This window comes from Glandiceps talaboti, chromosome 11, assembly GCF_964340395.1.
Source record: "Glandiceps talaboti chromosome 11, keGlaTala1.1, whole genome shotgun sequence".
NCBI lineage: Eukaryota > Metazoa > Hemichordata > Enteropneusta > Spengelidae > Glandiceps > Glandiceps talaboti.
The window spans coordinates 10,367,590-10,392,472 of record NC_135559.1 but is presented as its reverse complement, the minus strand read 5'-3'; the positions used below and the strand labels follow the sequence as shown (position 1 = coordinate 10,392,472).

The 24,883-nt window shown below is 34.2% G+C and overlaps 1 protein-coding gene across 1 annotated transcript in view; it reads right to left on the bottom strand.

Moving 5' to 3' along the window:
* Positions 1-683: 683 nt before the first annotated feature.
* The window catches only part of LOC144442003 (atrial natriuretic peptide receptor 1-like), a 38,717-nt gene continuing 14,517 nt past the window's right edge, over positions 684-24,883 (bottom strand). The window contains exons 2-21 of the mRNA XM_078131275.1: positions 21,715-21,905; positions 21,311-21,427; positions 20,641-20,779; positions 18,087-18,178; positions 17,155-17,299; positions 16,598-16,682; positions 15,450-15,549; positions 13,818-13,886; positions 12,711-12,788; positions 11,911-12,015; positions 11,410-11,481; positions 10,501-10,669; positions 7,610-7,768; positions 6,742-6,919; positions 5,371-5,514; positions 5,059-5,251; positions 3,015-3,189; positions 2,472-2,570; positions 1,638-1,729; positions 684-800 (exon numbers count right to left, since the gene is read on the bottom strand). Coding sequence (XP_077987401.1) covers positions 684-800; positions 1,638-1,729; positions 2,472-2,570; positions 3,015-3,189; positions 5,059-5,251; positions 5,371-5,514; positions 6,742-6,919; positions 7,610-7,768; positions 10,501-10,669; positions 11,410-11,481; positions 11,911-12,015; positions 12,711-12,788; positions 13,818-13,886; positions 15,450-15,549; positions 16,598-16,682; positions 17,155-17,299; positions 18,087-18,178; positions 20,641-20,779; positions 21,311-21,427; positions 21,715-21,905 — 2,519 coding nt within the window. The remainder of the gene's footprint in view (positions 801-1,637; positions 1,730-2,471; positions 2,571-3,014; positions 3,190-5,058; positions 5,252-5,370; positions 5,515-6,741; positions 6,920-7,609; positions 7,769-10,500; positions 10,670-11,409; positions 11,482-11,910; positions 12,016-12,710; positions 12,789-13,817; positions 13,887-15,449; positions 15,550-16,597; positions 16,683-17,154; positions 17,300-18,086; positions 18,179-20,640; positions 20,780-21,310; positions 21,428-21,714; positions 21,906-24,883) is intronic.

Below are 24,883 nucleotides of genomic sequence, written 5' to 3'. Positions count from 1 at the left end.
TAGACCTTCCGACTTCTCCCCAAAACAGTGAAAATTAGCTTTCAATACGAAACAACGAACTTCAGAGCCAACCAAAAATGTAGACCATTTTCATGCAGAGAGACAGACAGACAACCCATGCCACCATAGTGTAGCTCTACCTAACACGTATAGATATGTGACATTGTTGCACAGGGACTGACCATAAGTAAACAGACGTAAATCAAAGTCATTCCATGACGTCATTTAAACTGTAATTTCTATGACAATACGTATACTATACGTCATCAAATTATTTGCGTACCTGTGCCTGAGCTGCATTCCCGTTTTGAGTGTTGCCAAAACTGGTTGAGTAGACGTTAGTAAGTAACATACTTCAGTACATTTTAACATGCTGCGAGAAGTTTCTTCCAAAATACACAAATTGAGTTTCATACAAATCTTTATGTAAATTATGATATGGTTTAAAGCCTCATTGCAAGCATAAGCAGTGAACTAAATCGATTATATTTTCATTTTTACCGATGCGACCTTTTCAGTTGTTTACAAATCACGCTGAGTATGCGACTGTCAATTCTCTAACATTTGCCATTGTTTCTTAACACCATGGGTTTCCTAGACACTTTCAGTAGTGTTCAGCTTTATCTCACAGAAGGGCTACACCCTATATCCTGTCATCTCAACAATTGTTTTTCACAATACTACTATTCTTTGTTATCTTTGTGACTTTTTTCCTCAATGATTACATCTTTTGTTTCTTTGTTTTTCTTTTCTTCTCCTTCCTGCCCAGTTAGCCAGTACGTTGTAACCAACCCCTTGCCCTACAATAATGAAACAAAGGTGTACTCTTATTATTTACTGCTGTTCTTACAATTTGCGTGCTGATCTTTGACAAATGTTCAGATTTTGTCATTTATAGTTGTGTATAAATAAACTATAACAACTACGTAAAATCCGTCAGCGCTCTTTGCGGAAACGACAAAACACAAATGGGTGAACCAAATGGTTCACGAGAATTAAATACATATTCTGTTTATTTTTGGGGGGAGCACATGGATCTATGACGTAGTTGTGTTATATTTTACCTAGTCATGGTAGAACAGCTAATTTGTGAACTACGTTATCTTGAGTTATGCTTTGCCTCAATAGCTGAGAAACTTCCTTTATACAGCTGACTAGGAACGCTATTGATATTGCAAATTAACGATTCATATTACGAGCCTGCAAGGCTTGAAAATATCACCACAATGAGAAGTAATGTTTTATAAGTAAAGACATTTTTTGTAACTAAGCCAGTTTGCACAAACTAATTTTACTAGATCTATCCATATTTGTAACATTGGCTCTTAAGGTTGTTAACTGTAATTTCTTTTTGATCTATCTATGAAACATGTGTGATCATATGTTATAAAAGTCATTTCATTGGCGTGTCCCAAACCTCTTCTTTTCTTTCTTAAAACTCATTTGAGAGCATAAAGTTATGTGAATTCTTACACTGTTAGTGACATTCTTGAATTATGGTAATTATAACTCTTGGCTCGAAAGAATGCTATGGATAGCAAACGATATTTCTTTTTTTTAAATATTCTAAGATAACAAAACAGATTTAGATCACTTTATTCATTTATAAATATTCCGATCCTTATCTGAGAACCCACCTTCATTTGAACTTCTCCACGAAGCTCCGTTTGAAATCCTCCAATAAACTGCAAGATGTTATGTGTTTCTGGACTGATGTGTATTTTCAAAGCTGAAAGAAACAATTAAGTAGTCATATTTACGATTGCTTTTAATGACAAAAGTCTAGAATGGGGCTCTTTAAACAAATATGTTGTATGTTTGTAATATGAATACAATATAATATGCAAGGTTGACGTTTTGACAGGTCAATACCTAAAGTAGAACTTAGAGACAATATTGCAACAAAATTAACTTTTAGGATTATTTTCGATCAATGAGATGATGGAAAACACCTCAATAAACCGTGTTACATACCAAACCAGGAAAAACAGAGTTTTCATTAGGTGACATGATGTGTGGGTTGTTGTTGTTGTTGTTGTTGTTGTTGTTTTTGTTGTTGTTGTTGTGGTGGTGGTGGTGGTGGTGGTGGTGGTGGTGGTGGTGGTTTTTTGGGTTTTTTTTACATCTTACAACATTTTTGTTTCGAATGAATTACACAAACAAAATACAGGCACTGATAGCACACATGAAGTGTTTCTTTGTATCTCAGAGTGAATACAAATAAAGGTTTTTTTTTTGTTAGAATGTTTCTTGGTTCATTTGACAATGATGTTGATTTGTGTGCACAGTGAGATAAAATGTATCACTTTATATGCTTGAGCGCTATCAGCGTCTATGTTTTGCTTATGTATTTGTAACAAAAAACTTGTCCGTGACGTAACAACCATTTATATTTCATCATGCATTTTCTCTCTAACATCACACGTTTATTTAAAGAAATTAATTACACAATGAATGATTCAATAATTTACCTTCTCCATTCGACTCCATTCTAGAGGCTGTGTTGACCGTATCACCAAACAAACAGTATCTAGGCATCTTCAATCCAACAACTCCTGCGACAACAGGACCTAAAATAGTTTGTCAAAAATTACGTTTATAAAACAAATGATGTATGATAAAATGAACAATATAGCTTTCTTCAAAAAATATCGAAACAAAAATCGTTATTACTTTTTCCCAGACTAAAAACGAATGATTTAAATTGAAGGAAAACACGAGATTCAAAGATCTTGATAAAATTGAATGTAGAAATTACTATTAACAGTAGGTAAATTAAGTTCCTCAAAGTACTCGGATATTAACACCCTGTTGGACATGCCAAACAGTGTCTTTTTTAAATTACTGCGCCCTCTAGTGCCCGAATTGTAACGTAATAACGTAATACATCTCTAAGGACAAGTATGATTCGGTGCACGTGCTTGCCTAGAACAAAAATATTATGTAACACTAGAGAGCGCTATGACTCAGACTAGGCTATTAATAATGTATATTAAGACTGTAATATTGATTACCTGAGTGAATACCAATACGTAATCTCAATCTATCGTCGGGTCTGTGTCGAATTCTAAATGTATATACACTCTTCAACAATGCAAGCGCCATTCCTGAAATTTCACGAGCGTGTAATTGGCCATTTGGAATTGGTAATCCAGAAACAACCATATATGCATCACCAATTGTCTCCACCTAAGCGAAAAATGAAATAACAGAGTATTTCTCGAGAGTGGAAAACGTCCACAATTTATGCTCATATGCAATTGAAGTGTTTGGTATGATATTTGCAAATATGGTGTTCAACATTTTTTTCTATCATAAATATCAGTGAAGTGCAATTGTATCTTAATTAACGTGATATTCGCGCTCAATCCGGTTTTGGTACTATTTCACCAGATCTCCGCTACGACACACAAAACGAACGTATCAAAGGCAACAAAGAGGTCAAAGAAGATGTCCAAGATACACAAGAAGTATGCCGTATAGTGTATTTTCCCTTCTGGAAATGTATGCAGTAAAGGGTAATACAGCGGTTAAAACTTCTTTGAACGAGAATCTATTTAGTACGGCTAATAGTCTTTCAAATATGAAACAGCCCATCACTCGGTATAACGACGCTATCTGCTAGAGCGTGATAGAATTTAATGTAGCCAGACGTTCCAATTCCAACTGATTGGGACATCTTCCATATTTTCTAAGTAAAAGCGTCCATTATTGGTAAATAAAGTTATCTTAGTCTTTGTGTAATCCAATGTAATACATCCCAAACAAATTCAAAAGTGATTAAATCTAGTTATTTGGGATTACAACTGCATAGGCGGCTAGGCTTTGATATCAGTTCAATGTAGATGGTTGAAAAAAATCATTGATTTGTTTCAGATTGCTGATAAAGATGTCGTTAAGGTTATACCTACATAAGAACTCACAATGATAAACCAACTGGATGCAATTGCATAGTGAGCTACAGCTTAGGACTTTGCTTTTCAGTTTTGTCAGTCGCAAGCTTTACTGATGTCAGTAATTCATCCAAACAAACAGACAGACACACCTGTGCAAATAGCGCTGATGAGCTAAACAATTACTTATACTTTGCTGCAGTATTTAATTCATCATAGGTGCATTTCGTTCTAGAAGTAGTGAAATAACACGCGTTTTCAAGATGTTGACCGTGTTAATAACGTACTATAGCATTTGGTCACCAAATTACGTTTATGTCAACTTAGGAAATATCACTTTAAATTACAAATAAAACGATTGAGTATTTCTCTAAAGGTATATAACTGTGACAGTGAATACCTTACGTTATGGAGGATTGTTATATTTTGGTAATGAGGATAAAACCACAGATACAGAGTGTTTTCTTTGTCTGTGGCAAAACTAGACAGCTTGAATTTAAAACCTGCAAGGTGCTTTCCCTGAGATATATATCTATAGTTTACCAATAAAGACCTAAACACAATTCTTAAGAGAAAAACTTAAACACGATCATCGATAAATTTCAAGGCACCTATATTGATCAAAATTCACTTAAAAGTTTAGATGTGTTTTAAAAGTATTTTATCAATAATGGATCTTTCAAAACCCGATGAAGATTTCTTCTATTCGATATCTGGTCAGACATTTAAAACTGTATTTTTGTATTTATCAATAGAAGAATTTCAACATGCATGCCACTGACGTATTTTTTTTTGCACTTCTGGAGAGCTAGCTAGAGATATGCTGTTTGAATAGACATTATGCAGCAAAAACTTTACGTTTGAGAACATTTTATCTACAAGGCGGACTTACATCTTAATGCTATATCAGGAACAATAAACCCTGCTACTACTGGCAAGAAGGAAAATCCCTTATTCCGCTTCTCAGAACGGCTCGAGGTCAGTCAGTGTAAAGTACGAGGGCATTCCTGCAACTTAGATGACTCCTAACATCTCACAAACTACTTCTGTGAGTCAACACACGTGACTAATAAGTTTATACCGTCGTAGGTGCTAACGCAAAACCGTTCTACTAAATACTGTGTGTTGAGATATATATGGTCGACAACGTGAAATAAACACTTACCTTATATACATCAAAGTTGTCAATAATCGCATCAAAGCAGGTGTAGAGATCATTTAGCAAGTCTACAACCTGAAGGGGTGTACTTGCCGCGGACAGGGCCGTAAAACCAACAATATCACTAAAGAAAATTGTCACGCCATCAAATGCTTCGGCATCAACTGTTTTTCCTTGTTTCAGTTGATCCGCCACCGACCTGTGTGAAATAAAACAGAGGAAACGTCGGCAACTACTGATCATGAAAGTTTTTCAGACAGAAATTATCACTGTCATATTTTCCAGTTTATGCAATGTTATTGAGCTCTTGTACGTTACCTTGGTAACAGCTGTTGTAGGAGCATTTCTGACTTCCGCTGTTCTTCTACAAGTTGTACTGTTCTTTGTGCAACTATTTCTTCTAAGTTATTTGCATATTGTTCCATTCGTGTTAACAAGTTGTCTAAGATATTATCGCTATTTCTGTAAATAAGAAACCAAAAATGTCTTAGTTTATAAGATCTTTCAAAAGAGCCTGTTTGTAACTAGTACAAGTTGTTTCAAAATGACTGTGTTTCCTAAAAAAAGCAATCACATAAAATGAAAAGTATGTAAAAAGTACTATAATTTTAGCTTTTTTATATAGAGCTTTCCCCTACTATGCTCTCAGCGTTTTAAAACTATGGCAATGATAATTAGCGGTACAACGACAATTTGTACTTCCTCAACTCCCTGGGAGCGTACAATTCATTATGTTCAACTACATGTATATACTGCTATGGTAAAATATTGCCGGATATCGATATTCAACCCACACCATGAAAGCATCATTTAACTCATCATCATACTATAGTAACCCAAAGTGATAAGGAGAGAGATCAATAGTTCAATGTAGAATAAAAAGGATGACTCTCTAAATTTACTTTGTGGTGGTGAGTTTTTGAACCATTTTAGTTCTTATCTTTCAAAAACTATCTTACTTTTAATGGATCTGTTTTGTACCCCTAAATGCAAATATTTTTTTTTAAATGTCCTCAAATTTAGAAAGGGAAGACTCTTCGCTATAGTAAATGCACGGCAATAAAATTCACTGAAGTGTCAATAAAACAGCTATTCTTTCCTTACTACATACTAGCTGTGTATGCACTCCAATTAATAAGTTAGAATAGGGGCTGAGGGCGAACCCAACAACGTAAGTTTTATCCTACATCGAACTATTGATCTCACCCCTAATATAATTAACAGAGAAATTGCTGGATGCACTTACCACAACAATGTTTACTCCCATTTGATCGATAAGTAGTATTTTTTTACAACAAATTTATATTTTTTTTAAAAAACACTTTCCAAGAACACAACAAATACATTGTTGTTTTACTTTGTTCTGTTACTCTCAGTATCATAATAATGCCCCCTTTTTATAATACTCAACATGGTTTTTAATTTTTTTCATAACTGCATGTCTGCTAATATTGAATTCTATTGATTCACTTTGCTTACAATATCATGTGTCATATTTGCATTGCTGCTGGTAAATATATAACCTAAACATAGCCTTAATCATAGAGTGTGGGTTGAACAATCATATATTCACTCCAGGAATATTACCGTTTGAATTCACCATTTTGTTTTTATTTTGATCATAATCAATTTTCCTCTGCTACTTCTGAGCTCTGCAGTAGACAATGAATGGTGGACGATATTACTTACCCTCGTTCCGCATTCATTTTCCTGACATGGTTTTTCAATTTTGAGAAATCTGGTCTGTCTAAGGGGTCCTCACTCCAGCAATGCTCCATCAACTGTATGACGTCATCAGGAGCCTCAGACGAACTGACTTGTGGACGGAATGGCACGTTTTGACTCGCTGTCACTCTCTCAACAATATCTATGTATCGAATTTAAAAGTTGCTTTTATAAATTTCAAACACTACAATAGAAGCTCGTTGAGCAGAAACAAAATTCTGTCTGGTTTAAAAAAATAGTTGCAACATTTCTACATTTTATTGACTGGATCGATCAATATCTCACTGACATTGTTACATTTTATACCTGGCAATGGGCACAATTTTTACATTTTACACTTTAGTCCACTGAGTTGCATCAATAATCTACATATAATTTGGCGAATCTCTGCTAAATTTAATGATAAATAAATGCCGCTATGTTGGTAAAATTTCCGTATGCCAGACGACGAAAAGAAGCAGTGTTGTAATAGTTGTAACATATCTGACGACAAAGTCTTCAATATTAGTAAGTTTTTTGTTGAGCTGAGCCTTGAGACATTTAGAACATTTGCGCATGTCTAGTCTCCAATTATTACCACAAACAGCATTACAGAAATGTTCAGTCGCACTATCGTTTTATGCCGTGCTATAAGATTTCTGGTCTGTGCTCCAAAGTTTGCCGACAAAACCCGAAGGATGAGCGTACTCGGAGCGCATAAACACACTCTACATGCACCTTCGGTCGCGTAAAATCAAAAGTCTACACTATAGGGGGCATTGAAACGCCTTAAGTAACGAGTACATCTGATATAAGTATGAACATCAGTATTTGATAACACAGTCCTTCTTACCTTGGGGAGAAAGATACTCATTCCCAATTTCATTATCAAAAGGGCCTGTTCTTGTGATTATCTCTTGAATAATAATCCCAAAACTATACACATCGCCCTTCTGTGTTCCTCGTATTGGCATTTTGCCGCGTAGATTCTCTGGAGATCTCCAAAGCATAGCTACATGTCAATGGAAAGTAGAGAGACGATGTTCATATTTCGTGTGTCTAACATCATACATCAGAATATAGATAACCTAATCAATAACTGTTTACGTCATGTCAGTAGTCTTTAGTAGTTGTGCCTCCCGTCTTTCCTCCCGAGAGTGTACACGTTAAGTAAAGGGGTCATTAACCCAGGAAAGAAGGTAATATCTAGGTCTCAGTCAATCTCATGTATTATTCATACCCTATAGTGTCTTATTACTCTGTGTCCTTTTCATTTTCCGATCCTAAGTTTAGCTGTTTGGTTGAGTGTAAGTAAATGGTACAATAAATAATAATGGAAAAGACTGTCAAAGATGTGGCAATACAACACATAATATATATATATAAATCGATTTTGCTGTTAGAAAATATATGTGTCATAAAATGATGTTTTTCTCTATAATGCATTTTAAGACTCAGGCTGCCTTATGGAAAGTGGTAAACTCTTCCCTATTGCAACACCAGTATGATTAAAAGAATGTACTCCACAACCTGCAACATTTTGACTCTTGATGGCTGAAACACTGTTTCTTATATTATAACTACTTCAGTACATTTCTTTTTGGTTCTTCGTGTTTATGGGGCATGCCTGTCTTTACTCGCTCTTCATCAAATTCTGATGGTTATGTGAAACTGATCATGTGTGCCATCTACGTAATTCAACAAAAGCTAAACACGTCTTTTAATAATAGCAAAAAAAGATACTTGTAAGTTGTATACAGATCTAAAAAGGTGTATGATTTACAAATGAAACCATTGGTGTTATAAGGCTATACCCGGTAGGATCAGCCATGTCAACTTATATCACTGAATACATTGCGTCAATGATTAGTTTGGTTAATACGGGGTTTAGAAGAATCTTTTGAAACTCTCAGGTTGTGAGTATTTCTCAAACGATTATAATCAACAGTTTCTTGCAAATAACTATTGATCCAAAGAACACATAGAGTAGCTAGGTAGGTATGATAATACTAATGCTGCTGAAAATGTTAACAATATACCAAATGGAGTGGCATTTTACGCAACACATTCTAAATCAATCCATTATTCCTGCACATCAAGTCCCCTACATGTACAGTTGAATGCGATTTGATGTATTCGTTTACATGTATATTGAATACTCCGAATAGTCCCTAACTTGTACAGTCATGTGTAGAATTGTATCTTGAGTAGCAATCTATATAAATAGATGTTCAAGTAAAATTCTTTTATGTTTATCTTCACGTTTCTAAACTATTTTGCGCACAGTGATACTAAGAAAGGGTAAATATGTGGCAAGGTACAGTTACTTTGTGCTGTAGTTTCTACAACCCTTAACTGTTAATAACACCCTTTAAGCATCTTCTAGGCTACGGTAGAAAACTCTGAATTTGGGGTTGAACTTGGCGTTTTTTAACTGCTTATGTATCCGATTATTATAGACATTCGAGGAAATAAACCATGTGAGAAAATTATCGGTAGAAAAATATGAATAATGCTTATAATGCTGTACGTTCTTTCTAATTTATCATGTATGTTAATTTCGATTTTTATTTTTTTATTTAGTTTTATTTAGTTTTTATTTAGTTTTAGCTAGTTAACGAATTACTTATCAAAAAAGCATCTTAAGTTTAGATAAAGAAAGTGAGAAATAAACTTTAAAGCAACATTTAAATAAACAATGTGTTAGTCAAGGAATAGATAAAAAGTAACTGAATGAATGAATGAATACTTAAATAACATACATACATACATACATACATACATACATACATACATACATACATACATGCATGCATGCATGCATGCATGCATGCATGCATGCATACATACATACATACATACATGCATGCATGCATGCATGCATGCATGCATGCATGCATACATACATACATACATACATACATACATACATACATACATACATACATACATACATACAAATGAATGAATGAATGAATAATTAAATAAAGGGTGTTAATAACACCCTTTAAGCATCTTCTAGGCTACGGTAGAAAACTCTGAATTTGGGGTTGAACTTGGCGTTTTTTAACTGCTTATGTATCCGATTATTATAGACATTCGAGGAAATAAACCATGTGAGAAAATTATCGGTAGAAAAATATGAATAATGCTTATAATGCTGTACATTCGTTCTTTCTAATTTATAATGTATGTTAATTTCGATTTTTATTTTTTTATTTAGTTTTATTTAGTTTTTATTTAGTTTTAGCTAGTTAACGAATTACTTATCAGAAAAGCATCTTAAGTTTAGATAAAGAAAGTGAGAAATAAACTTTAAAGCAACATTTAAATAAACAATGTGTTAGTCAAGGAATAGATAAAAAGTAACTGAATGAATGAATGAATATTTAAATAACATACATACATACATACATACATACATACATACATACATACATACATACATGCATGCATGCATGCATGCATGCATGCATGCATGCATACATACATACATACATACATACATACATACATACATACATACATACATACATACATACATACAAATGAATGAATGAATGAATAATTAAATAAATGAATGAATGAATAAATGAATGAATGAATGAATGAATGAATAAATAAACAAACAAATAAATAAATAAATCGCAAATAAACAAATAATAAACACTTTGACGTTTGAAAATTATAAGAAAGAGAGTGTTCCATGGTAAGTTGAAAGAATAATTGTTTGATATAACTTACTATAGAAGTCTGCATGCGTCGAAGCTTGAGATACATCCAAAATAATGTCTCGCCATTCGTTCAAACCAAAATCACTTATCTTTAGAACAAACCTGCTGTCCACCAGACAGTTAGAAGATTTCAAATTACCCATACATTTGATGAAAGAACTGTGAATGTAGTCCATACCCTATAAAAGTCCAAAGGTCAGTTATTAGATATCGTGGGCATAAAGGTCAATACTTTTGCAAGTTGAGTTTACTTTGACCTATACTTTGACCTAAGAGAGAGTTTTGTTTACATAACGCTGTTTTTTAGACTCCGTGAATAACAATCATCCTGTTTTCAGCAGAAAAGGTGTTGTTAAAACAACAACCATGACTTGCAAAGTCAGTGGCCTTGATCGCAAATGTATATGTTACATATTATACCATGCACGAGCAAAGTTTTACAACAAATATGGAATATATACTCTGGTCGTTCTACATCACGACAACGCACGTCTATGTCATGCCAATGCGTGTCTACGTCACTTATTCTGCTTCATTCGAAATATGAGACAAAACGTTAAAATTGCTGTTACTTTCCCGATTTTTCGTTGATATTACTTGTGCTGGTATTTTTATGTTAATCTCCAATATTTTTCTTCATTCAACCGGATAACACTCATGACCTAAGGTTTGTTACTTCTTGTCAAGCGACTCAAAGTGACAAAGACCTACTGGGTCACTCATATTTTCCTTGGCTGAACGAAGAAAAACCTTGGGGAATAACATCTAATGGTCTTAATCCTATCACATACAACGAGCAGAAAGACGATTGCGTGTATGTCTGTTTTTTAAAAGCTATGTGACGCTCTGACGAGGAACCCGATACTTACATGCATCATGTTAAACCTGTACAAAATAAGCAATTTCCTTTAAGGCTTACCTTAACGATGTCGTACATTAAGGAATATCGAAACATCCAATCAAGCTTGATAGACTCATTTTCTAGGATATCCTGTTGATGACGTGAAACATAAATTAAGATCTGACTGACACAAACTGTGCGAATTTTGAAAATTTTCTTTATACAGCAAACATTGTACATAATTCACGAATTCGTAAAACCACGAATATCGCACAATTTGTTGATATATATAAGAAACTACAACTTTATTAATATTTGAGCGAAATTATGTTGATTTTCGACATCAGATATTCGAACACGTCATATTTTAACCCGAGCTATAGATATTTAATAAACAATATTAGTCATAAGATATTATACATATTTCTGGATTTCTTACATTGTAAAATAATATGAGCATCGTAAAATGTTAGTGTCGACTCAAACATTTATTCATATTTGAGTAAAGCAATTTTGTTAATATGATTGATAGAATTGGTAAAATTTGATATCCAAATGTTGCTTGTCTATTGTTCTTACCTGTAAACTTCCCTTTGGGCAATACTCCACCACTAAGCACGGCATCGAAGGTTCGACACACCCACCTACGAATCTCGCAAGGTTTGCGTTGTGGATTTCACGAAGCTATTGAAAGATATAATACATATTTGGTCATCGTTAACTTTCAAAATTGTGGTTCTGTCTTTGTCCTTTTGTGTCTTTTGTAAAGAATGGAATCTTCCTATTGATTGCAAATAGATACTCAGACTTTTGTATGACGTTTTAAAACTGTACTCGTGTATGTTTTGTAAAAAAATGATATAAGAAGCTAACAACAATTGTATATTTAAGGTTTGTTTTCTAATAAATATTATACATAAACAAAACTTGCAGAATATACTGGAGGAGTAATTGAGGCAGAAAATGAGTGGATGAGCGACCGACAAGCCAACCGATCTACTACCGACTATTGATCGGTCAGTCGGTCGATTGATTGATTGATTGATTGATTGATTGATTGATTGATTGATTGATTGATTGATTGATTGATTGATTGATTGATTGATTGATTGATTGATTGATTGATTGAAAAAATGCTTTACTCAATCAACCGATTGATTAATTAATTAATTAATTAATTAACTATTATTGCACAATTCCTACAACTGTAAGCACATCGTAATTGGATGAAGTAAACAAAACAAAATAAAATATCAACTAAATGAAAGTTACCTAGACTAAACTAAGTCTTTCTCAAACCTAAATAGTACTCTTAAAATGGAAATATGCTAAACTGTTTATTTCATCGGACCAAAAGACTGCGTAGATATGACACTAACCTGTTTAAGTTCGATTAAAAACGATTGAGTTAATTTTATCTTCTGGTAATCAATCGATTTTATGGCTTGTCTTGATCCCTGAAATATAAGAATGTTACAATGATACCATATACACTGCGTTTATAGGTGTATTTGCAGTCGATGGCAATAAATATGGTCTCCTGGCGTTATTAGCACACTTGGGATTGATGCGAAATGGGCGCCTAAAAGTTAGTAACTCTAATAGTAATATATATGTTATAAGAAAAATAACAAATCACAATAGATGGCGAGTGTAATGCTTATACTTGAATGGTTTGTGCTATTGAACACAGAATGGCAGCAAATACTATTAACCTTCTAGTACATGTCATATTGAACGTTTTGTTATGTTATAAACAGATGTGGTACCATTCCAATAAGGCCATCATCAAATTTTGTATGACGAATTGTGAAATGGTTAAACAATAATGTACGCCCTCCCAGCCCATAATGGACGAAAGCAAACTTTGAACGACATAATGGGCGAGGCGACAGCCGAGCCCATTATGGAGTGCAAAGTTTGCTTGAGACCATTATGGACTGGATGGGCGTACATTATTGTTATTGTTTTATAGTTTTGCCAATTTCAGTGAATTTGAAGATCGAGACACGCAAAACAACGTATAATATACACAGCGCTGAACATCGTCTGCCGAGTTAGGCCCAGAAGCTGAATACTAATCATAGCGACGCACGTACGTACACGTACACACACATATACACTTCAATGAACTGCTGTGAACACAAATTTGTTTCATTTTAATTTGAATCTTTTTTTAAAAAATTCTTATGGTGTTTACCCCATAATTTCCCTGTTCTTAAATACCCACACCTTTATTGCCTTACGGCCATAAGCTTGTATTGTTATGCTCGTTCCGGGTCCGCGATGCCCAATAACGGAGTACATTATCAGTAATAATGTACAGCGATGACGTCACAAAATTCACTGGAATTGGTAATGCTATAATATAATATGCAATAATGCTAAGTAATCCAAATTAGAACTATCCTCGAAAACTGATATCTGTAAAGGTGCCATACAACTAAAGTCTGCAAGACTAGTGTAAACCTATGATTGTCACTTACCTTCACATTTGCAAGTTTAGTAAACACTTGTTCCTCCTTAGAATCATTTTTCGACGAAGGAACTGATATCTATTCATAGAAAGATATAGTGTGTCAGGCATTACAGTACAGTTTTAACATTTTAGCTAGCATATAATTGGTATCAATATCTAAGTTCCTGGACATTTATTACTTGAGTTGTGTAAATGAATTGCGTGTTTTATTCTTGATTGCGTCATTTGTCTTGTTAAATGTCAACCTGAATACCTTCAATAATAAGCTTAGTCCTGAAAGTCTTATTTTATCCAGTCATCATACATATGTCTTCGGATCCTACCGACGTGTACCGAAGTGAACTTGAGGTTTCTTGTGGTCGTATCATTTACTAGTAGTAATCTTCTTAGAGTTTAGGTCGCTTTCCTTTTGTTAAAACTTTACAAATATCCAAAACCAATTAACCCTTGATTAGATCAAAATACAAAATGTCAGTCTATTAATTAACATCTGATCCCTAGTTCGTTTTACTGTCCTTGGAGTAACACCCCAATCCCAACACTTACTAATGCGCCATCCCGGCAGCACCAAGATTTAATCAGACAATACTGCCTCTGAGCTGTTATTGGCGTCGTCATTGTTTTGTATGCATCAAATGTATACTGTTTCAAGAACGGTGTTAAATTAATTTCTTTTTTTTCTAGTTGTTTTTCTTCTTCTTCAGAATTCGAACTTCTATTTTCTTCTAGGAAGGTTGTGATACGTAATGTTGAGTATTACCTTGGACTTCAGTTATGTTGAAGCAAACGGTCATCGTCTGACGTGACAAACATTAATATTCTTAAATTGTATCGTCTTGCGCGATAAAATCTTATCAAATTAATGTAGAAGACAAATTTCCCTGTAAATCAAATTCCCTCACTTCTCTCCAAGCTTTCCTATATGGGAGCTTGTTCTTGGTCCTTTTTTAAAATAATAAAAGAAATTTGGAGGCTCGCCGTTTTCTTTTTAAGGAAATCGTCAATCTTATATTTTTCCATAAAGATAACATGAAATGATTCGACTTCCATACTGTATTCTAATATGCTAATTTTGATATCATTGTGACTTCTATTTCAAAACTTTGCACGTTGACCTGTTGTTCTTATTGATTCAAGTACAGCAGAATAGTTTGGCGGTTTCTTGAACAAAGTAGCAGCAAAATTGTAAAGAGTTTATTTCCCATCAAGTGCACACTACGTTAACACTGCTATATTTTATCGTCTTGCACGTGATATACAACTAGGGTTACATTACAGTTTATATTGCTGCAATCTATATACGTTGACGACAATGAAGGTAACGGTTGTTCAAGCAGAGAAAATTGTTACAATGTTGGTAAGATTATTTATCAGTCAAGACGAGGAGAAACAATATTCGTGACAGTAAGACTATGTTTCATTTTAAGTCAAATTACAAATTAATAGCATGCAGATGAGGAAAATGTAATTCACTACCTTCTAAAAGTAATACAAAAATAGTACATCAAGAAAGTAGGGATTCATCCGACGCAAATTAACGTCTCTGTAACCATTATATTTTGTTTAGTTATACCGTGTGAGTTTAATACTTTTTTCAGCATTTTTGATCGATCAACATACATTAACTTATTAAGCTTACCATTGAGGTTACACTTAATGCTGCTTTTTGTTCCAAGATGATTTCCTCTGGGACTATCTTCCATAACATCTCGGCTATTTCTTTTTGTAGTTTAAAACGTCTGGAAGAAAGAATCGAAGCCGTCTTGATGAGATTACGAGCGTATTCAGAATCTAACTAGGATAGCATTAGCCGGAAATTAAAGAAAAGTGCATATTATCATCGTTTGTACTTTAAACTACCTTGATTACCAAAGAAATATAATACATTATAAGTATTACGAAGGTTGTGGAAACTAATTATCTTCGTCATTGTTATTCGATCTGATAAAAAAAATGATATTCCATCTTTCATTCATGCGCTCAGGAAAATATTGACTTTATTTATTGCAATGCCGTAGGTAATTGTCGTATTCAGAAAAAAAATCCATTGTGCCCATCATGTCTATTTTGAGTAATTACACGCCGAAAAGAACATCCATTCATGAAAGTGCCGACCATTCATAGAAACTATTTTGTACAAAAATTATTCAAACTATCAAAAGATAAGATAGATTCTGGATAATCTCACTATTCATTCATTGGTAATTGAGGAAGTTGAACTCAATCAACAATATCTGAAAACCATAGAAAGATAATTACCAAATCACAACTTGTAATGTTTGCTAAAATATGAAGATAACTTTTATGATTACTAGAAGAAATGCCTCTTTTTGCAAGTAAACTGATTTATAGTTAGCTTTGAGATTCATAGACAAGGAAATGCATCAGTAATTGGTAAATGTTGGCGATGAAAGGTAATACAGATTTAGCCATGTCAAACAGCTATATTAAATTTCATATTTTTAAACATATATGTTGTACTCACAGATTGTGTTTATCTTTCCTACAACTTTTACGACATTTTGTCCTCTATATATCGTTATTCTCACACAACACGTCGTCGTGAATTAGTCCTTTTTACGGCAACGCCAACTCATCACATATGTCCCCTCCAAAAAAATCATTACGTCCGGATAAACTTACTCTCTTACGATAATGACTGAATTGTCATTTGAGATAGTAAAATCTGATAGATTCGGCGAATTTCATATTTTCAAATCAATCAATATCGCCACAAACTGCGTACCAGAAATACAGATTACGTTCGATATCTCTCTTCATACATACCTGTACAAGACAGTTGCAACGATCCCAAGGATAAGGAATATACCACATATAACGATCGCCATGATAGCCAAGGGGCTTAGAGGTTCTGACAACATAAGAAGAAAACTGATTACAAATCTCAAGTTGCTGAAGTTCTCTGGCGGTAGAGACGGACGGACGAACGAACAGACGAGCGAGAGAAAGAACAAACGAATGAATGAATGAATGAATGAATGAATGAATGAATGAATGAATGAATGAATGAATGAATGAATGAATGAATGAATGAATGAATGAATGAATGAATGAACGAATGAATGAATGAATGAATGAATGAATGAATGAATGAATGAATGAACATAGGGAGGGAGGAACTGGCGGAAGGACGGACAGACAGACAGACAGACAGACAGACAGACAGACAGACAGACAGACAGACAGACAGAGTTTTAGCCATCCATGTTTCGTGGTATGTGATCATATCATATATCGAGTATGGATTACGTAATGAGACAAAAAAATCAAAATTGAAGTGATTCCAATATAAAAAAATGTATGAGCTGTAGACACAGCCTTACCTTCTTCAATGCAGAACTCGCCTTCAAAGCCACAGACCGGTGTGTCTAACGGTGGTCCCGTTGTACCTGCAGGCCACTGAATTAATACACCGTCAACAGCTTCATACTTCCCTCTCTTACCGAAATATTTGGCCACGGTAACCAACTATGTGGTAAAATATACGAGTTAAAGTTATTATACAATCCATTGCAGACTCTATAAGCACATAGGATTAAAACACTGTCTTACCCAAGGACATTAGTCATTATGAAACAATCGGCAGCGACGGGGCTCGAACCTGCAACCTAGCCTGCCACTCTAATCATTCGCCCATCGTGAGTCCACACTCTTGAAGTAAACCACTGCCCATTAATAAGATACTACGCACCGAACTCTATACTCTCTGCAAACCTGTTTCGCTAGAACCGCGTTACATACACCTCCACATTAATTAAGCTATTACAAATCACATTTAACTAATGTACATAATATTCTACATTATATATACGAAAAATTACAAAGGAGAACATGTATTTTAATGGACAATTGAAACATCAAACAGGATATCGTAAATCGATATAGAAATGTTTACTAAATCGTAAAATGGGAAAACGTGCTATTTCAGACCCCAGTTACAAAAGATAAGTTACGAATGAAAAACAACAGGAACTGTCCCTAATTTTCACATTTTACACTTCGTTCTTCTATGTATATTCACCTATATTTTGATGGGCTAATCTTATTATTCTAATTTTTCTCATGTCAATGAACCAAATATATCTTCCCAAATTCAATTTAACAAAACAGCTAAACACACACTTATAAAAAATAGCGTACATGCAAGCTGGATTTCTCAAAAGCTTGTTCAATATGTTACAATACAAGCTACTTTTTAGTTATAAAATGAACATGTGAAACTGATACATATAACCACTTTGCACTCCTCTCTCACCTTGAAGTCTCCGCCACTGATGTATTGCATATCAAGAAGCATGTAATCAGACTCCATATCGCCATTATTATCCATAGTCATTTGTAGAACACCTGGAGAAGAAGAATCGTATCAAATTGCACCTCCATTAGATGGTTTGATTTTGAGAGACGGTTTGCTACCGGTTGAACTCTTTCTCATTATATTTTTGTAGAGATAACGAAGGCTTAGCTTTTATCGTACTTCTAGCTTTTTTCTGAATTATTTTTATAACTGGTAAAACATGGTACAGTGGGTTAATAAAATGTTGATTTTAATTACACGGATGACGATATAATTTACTTGAATATGGTGCATGTGAGAGAGAGAGAGAGAGAGAGAGAGAGAGAGAGAGAGAGAGAGAGAGAGAGAGAGAGAGAGAGAGAGAGAGAGAGAGAGAGAGAGAGAGAGAGAGAGAGAGAGAGAGAGAGAGAGAGAGAGAGAGGGAGAGAGAAAGTCACTGTCATGTAACAGCGATAAATTGGCAGTAGGAATTATGAATACGGGAACTCGTGCTGAGTATACCACTATATACATCGAACGGTTCCAAGCATGAACGGCAACTTTCCTTTATGCTTAGATGATACTGTAAACCGAACGTGATAAAGGAAAAATACCAAACGTATTTTTTTCATTCTGAAAGCATTGACTTTTCACTATTACGACAGAGGTTGACCCTCTGACTTCAAAAGAGTGATACTGTTTTTCTACCACACATGTACAATTTCATTCAAATGTTATGTTATGTTATGTTATGTTATGTTATGTTATGTTATTTTATGTTATGTTATGCTATGTTATGTTATGTTGTGTTATGTTATGTTATGTTACGTTACGTTACGTTACGTTGTGTTGTGTTGTGTTGTGTTGTGTTGTGTTATGTTATGTTATGTTATGTTATGTTATGTTATGTTATGTTATGTTATGTTGTGTTGTGTTGGGTTGTGTTGGGTTGTGTTGTGTTGTGTTGTGTTGTGTATATAGAACGTTTTGCTAAGGCAATGTATGTATATTCACTGATATTCACATTTATCCAGTACCTTTAATGTCTGTTGGCTGTCTTTCTATCTGTTTGTTTCGCTTTTAAATTAATGTTTCAAAAAGCAACGATACTAGTTTCACGTCGATGCAGGGACAAATTACAGCTCATCAACTCATGCTCTACATAACTGGAAGATATGAAAACCGTTCCTATATTTCATTGCCATCGTTAAAAAGACAGTGTAAATTAAGTTAATTTAGCTAAGTAATCTCTCAATATATCAATTATTCATTGCAAAACAAACACCTTAGTGGGGGTATGTTTTACAATGAATAAATGACGTTTAGGATTGACAAAACGATATATGTAGCAATCAATATGGTAAGGAGTCCTGTAGCTGCTCTTTTCCTGAGATATGTCCTTTTAGGTCATTCATGTTGCGCTTAAGGTTACATACTATCAACATAATTAGTTTGATATGGATAGTATTATCTTATGGGTAATATTAACGTAATATCTTAATGTACCTGTATGTCACTAGTGTATGTTTGCTGAAATTGTATCATCAGGTTATGAATTTTTATAAGTAACAGTTTTCCTTTTTTTCAAAATGTTTGCCCTTAGATCTAGTAATCTTTAAAGTAAGCATAAAAAGGTTGTGTATATTTGTCGCTGGACAACACTAAGTCCTTATCATATTAGGGCACCATGAGCACACATAAAACCAGACCAGAAATATTTAGAAATGATAGTATTGTTAGCTACTTTAAAGGGTAACACTTCTCCGGGAAATGAAAACACTTTCATGATGTTTTGGTTCTGGAGAGGGATTCGATAATTTAATATCACATGAATGTCACGTGATTACCAAGAAACGCTAGTCATTGTCCAAGCAGCTGTCCAGTGATAACAGACATACATATTATAAGACGAACACTATGCATTCATGAATATTAAGCAGAATGTAATAAACACTTTGTAGTTTAGTGTCCATCTAATACATGTGCATGTTTGCTTACTCCCATGAGCCAACACTTCTATGATAAGCACAGAACAATGAATGCAAAACAAGATTCAATTTGGTGTTTCTTGGTAATCGTGCGTGATTACATGTTGTGAAATCGTGAAATGAATCGGCACCAAAGTTTACGGAAATGATTTTATTTCTTGCAGTAGGGTTTCCCCTTTAAACACTCAGTAAAATATCAACCGTGTTTCGGGTGTATCTTCCTATTGGAAACTGTAAAATAGCCAGAAGTGAAAGTGAGGTCACTTAATATGAAAAATGTTAAGAAGTTCAAAAACTTTCACCTGAGTGACTTGAAACCATCTCTCATCAATCAAAATCTATTACTCAATTATTCAATCTAAAAGTAATTTATTTCCGTTAACGTTTGCAAAAGGTTCTAATTCAATATCTCAGCCTCGTATTAGATTATATGGAATGTCTTCAATGAATTATGCATTCCGAGTGGTTTGCCTATGTACTGCAGGCAGATTTTCAAAAGCGTCGGAAATCGGGTGATTTTGAATAGAAGGGATCAAGGAACTTACCGGGTAATTCCTTCCTGCCATACATACGATGAGCGATTGTATACCCATCGTAAGGATCTCCGTTTTCTGCTAACGTCTCATTTAGGGCCAAGGAGTATAGGATTACCGAGTCGTGTACCATAGCAGCCAGCAATGTAATCTATACATAGAAGAAAGAACAATCAAAGTTGGAATTCAATACGCCTTTACATCATCAGGTTGTTTGTAACAGAAGCTTTCTAGAGGATCCGTGTAAATAATGTATATAAACGCACGCTCAATAATTTTCTAATTGTATGCGCAAATTGAATTTGCTACAAAAGAACAATATATTGTGATGACAACCTTTCTGAAGTGATATCATTACAGAGGCTTTTTTGTTTCATTTTGTTGCGATATATGTTAGGTTAATTGAATCAGGTGTATGTATGGATGGATGGATGGATGGATGTAGGTAGGTAGGTAGGTAGGTAGGCAGGCAGGCATGCATGCCGGCAAGCAGTGCGTATGCATGTATGTATGTATGTATGTATGTATGTATGTATTTATATATGTATGTATGTATTATGCATTTTGTATGTGTGTGCATGTATGCATGTATCTATCTATCTATATATCTATATGTATGTATGTATGTATGTATGTATGGATGGATGGATGGATGGATGGATGGATGGATGGATGTATTTACCTTTTCATCTTCCCCATAATTATACCCATATTCTACAGCAGTTCGAGCTTTCACATCTTGAGAGAATGTCTCATATTCAGCATTATCGGGCTCATACAGACCAAGGAACAAAAGTGCCTGAAAATGTATAATACGACGTTGTGCATTACTCTGATCATGGAAAAAATCAATTCGAGTGTGTTATTTCGTAAGTGTAATCCCACTTTGTTATTCAACATAAATTCTCCATCATTCCAGTCATAAATAAAATTGATATAGCATGAAAATTGTATGGCGGAAGTTTGAATTTTAAAATATAGAAGGGTCATCATGAAGATCGAGAAAGGTCATTGTCATTCTGCTTCGAAAACATCGATAAAAAACAATTTACATGTAATTATAAACTGTCTTTATATATATCTTACTTCGTATGCTTCCTTAGCGAGGTTATTTTCTTCTTCATCGGTTCCCTGTTCCCATGAGATATCACCATGGGCCAAAACATCTTGAAATAGATAGATGCATACAAAGGCATATTCGCCATTGATGTAGCCCAGTCGATTAGCGAGGATCATGAACTCTCTTACCATGTTGCCTCGCATTCCTAACACTATAACTGAAATGAGAAGAACTAGAATAAATAAATTCGCAAATATTGAATTACTAAGGAATAAACTATTAAAACTGAATCCATGAATTAATCATATATCCACGCAACAAACAAGCCAGGTAATATTAAACCTTTGTGATGTTATACTCTTTCATCATTCTTTCTTGTTCAATGTAGTAATTTGTACATTCTTCCTTGAACTAACGACAGCTGTCCTCCAAGCAAATCGTTCTAAGATATCGTAAGACCAGAAGAAAGCAAAAGGTCAATGCAAATATGATGTTCATCCATGATCATGAGACTATCTTCAGCAGTGCGGGCTGCGCACCTGCAGACAGGCAAATGGGTGTACAACCTTGCTGCAAAAAAGGTCTGGTGCTCCAAACGTTTACGATGTTGACATATCGAATAGTCTTTGAAGGAAATTAGAATACCCGTCCTTGTTTATATACTATTTTGAATATGTATTGAATATTTTTTGACTATGTATTTTTTCAAATGAAAAGAAAATTTTAATGTCTTTATAGTAATATACAGACAGATATGTGTGGCATTATGAAAAACACACCATCACATCCTACGCTTTCAAATCATTCTTCAGATGATAATCGTACCCTACGGAATAGCATATAGGAAGGAAATGTGTTCCATATATCTAAAGTTATTTAAATCTAAACCTGAAATCAACGTCCCATTCAATATTGGTATGCGCCCCAGAGGTGGGGACCAATTACCCTCACAATCTCCAAACATTGTATGATCGAAAGTTTGTTTCTAGTCCATTTGGAATAAAAAGGAATTTGAGGTTTCACAATTATATCATTTGAAAGAAATAGCAGACACCCCCCCCCCCCACCACCACCACCACAGTAGTAAGCAGTTATTTTTTATTTCTAAAATGCCGTAATTTTGATTGATACAATTTTGACCTATTTCAAAAATGTGTACAGTGAACCTAATTTTTTTTTCTCGCTTATACCATAGGTTGGGTTGGAGTTTTCTTGAGAAAATTATCAGCAAAAGTTATATTATTTTTTTTTAATTCCAACGTATATACTATTGCATTCATGAAAATGTTCTTAAAGCGTAATCCGTTATGCCTGTATAATTCCAGTTTATTACACTACCTGTGATTATAGCACGGCTGATATGTATTGGCGACAAACGAAATTTTGCATTAATTAACATCTCAATCCATTACGTCAGACTTTACTTCCGTATTTGTCATTTGAAAACTCTTTATATGGTTTAAACTGTCTGAGAATCTAATAAATAACCGTCTTCCATACATCACGCTAACGTAATGGAAAAATTTCACGCCTTGTTGAAGTCCAAATATTTTCATTTAGCTTCGTTAGTTGTACATTCAGCGTGTAACGTGGCGTGAAATGTTCGCGATTGTTCAAATTGTGTTGACTGACTGAAAGTGGAATAGTTAAGAGTAAGTGGGCACAATCAGTCGTAATGATGAAGACCATAATTGAGCAATAACATGATCGTAATTGTGGGTATGAAAAAACAAATTTCAAAATGAAGAGCTAAGATTCAGTATAGTACCCTTTATTACCACGTCAACAAAGTGCGCGGTATTAAACAAAATCACACATTGTTTGTAAGTTATTGTGGCGCATTATTGAAGTATAAATTGAAACAAGTACTCGACATCTACACAAGCTCACAAAAGACCATCTTTAAGGGTCTATTAAAGTTGCGATTACGATATCGCTATGTACAATTTTACAAACAATTTCATAAAAGCTCTTGAAAAAACGCAGAACAGAAACAAAAGTCAAAATTAAAATATACCTATGTCAGATCTGTGCACACTTAAAGTTTCATGTGAGATGAGTCTACATGAAAAGTACTGCGCATATCCGAAGTAAGTCAATAAACGGCAATTGCGAATACTGCATGACTTAATGAAACATTAATGCCCTGTTGGGTGGCTAAGACAGGCATGCACATCATCACACCTCTTTGTTTGTTTACAAATGTATCACTCAGTTTCCATGGCTACAGCATAATTCTAGATATCCAAAATCGCGTTCTTTATAATATGTATATATTTATATATATATGTATAAAACCGATATACATTGCGATACACATACTATAATACATATCAGACTTGACGCCCACAAGTGTAATTTTTTCCATAGTTTATCATCAGCCGCTACATGGCCGTGTTGTCAAATGTTACGGCGTCATGGGATTGTATTAATTTTCAGATTTTGCAAATATGAATATCACATTTGTTATGACTTTTCAAGTATCATTCCAGTTAATAAGATAGGACATATCAAACTTCAAGCACACAAGTGAAAATTGGTATCACAGGTTTCATCAGTGAACGTGATGTGTTGCACAGGGATCGATACAACGCAATACAGCAGAGAAACGTATTGATTCTAACATATTGCGAATATGAATATCATATCAGTAATGGCTTTTCAGGTAGCATTCCAGTTAAAAGTCGTATCATATACCCAATCTATGTATTGTTACAGTAAAATTATCTTCTAAACAAACAAGTAAGGCCTACTTAAAAACCTAGACACGTATCGATCTAAGTATACGTAATATGTATGTCGTTATGGGATACTAATAAACAGCTAACCCCACAGAATAAGTGTCATACAAATTCAATATGTAATGTGAAGAAAAAAAACATCAAGGCGTTTGCGAAAGTAACGATACAAAAGGTAACTAGATATTACTCTAGAATGTATGAATGTCTTACATGAAAAGTGAATATATTTGAAACTTAAGTATTTTCTAAAGCGATCACATACAAACTCTTGCCATGTGTATGTTTAATTTAAAGTATTGAGTGTGCAGGAGAAAAAAAAATAGAAGCAAATTATATAGCTTCAATTTTGTCTTTTAATACATTACATACTATTACATTGCATTACATTACATCTCATCTCATCTCATCACATCACATCACATCACATCACATTGCATCACATCACATCACATGA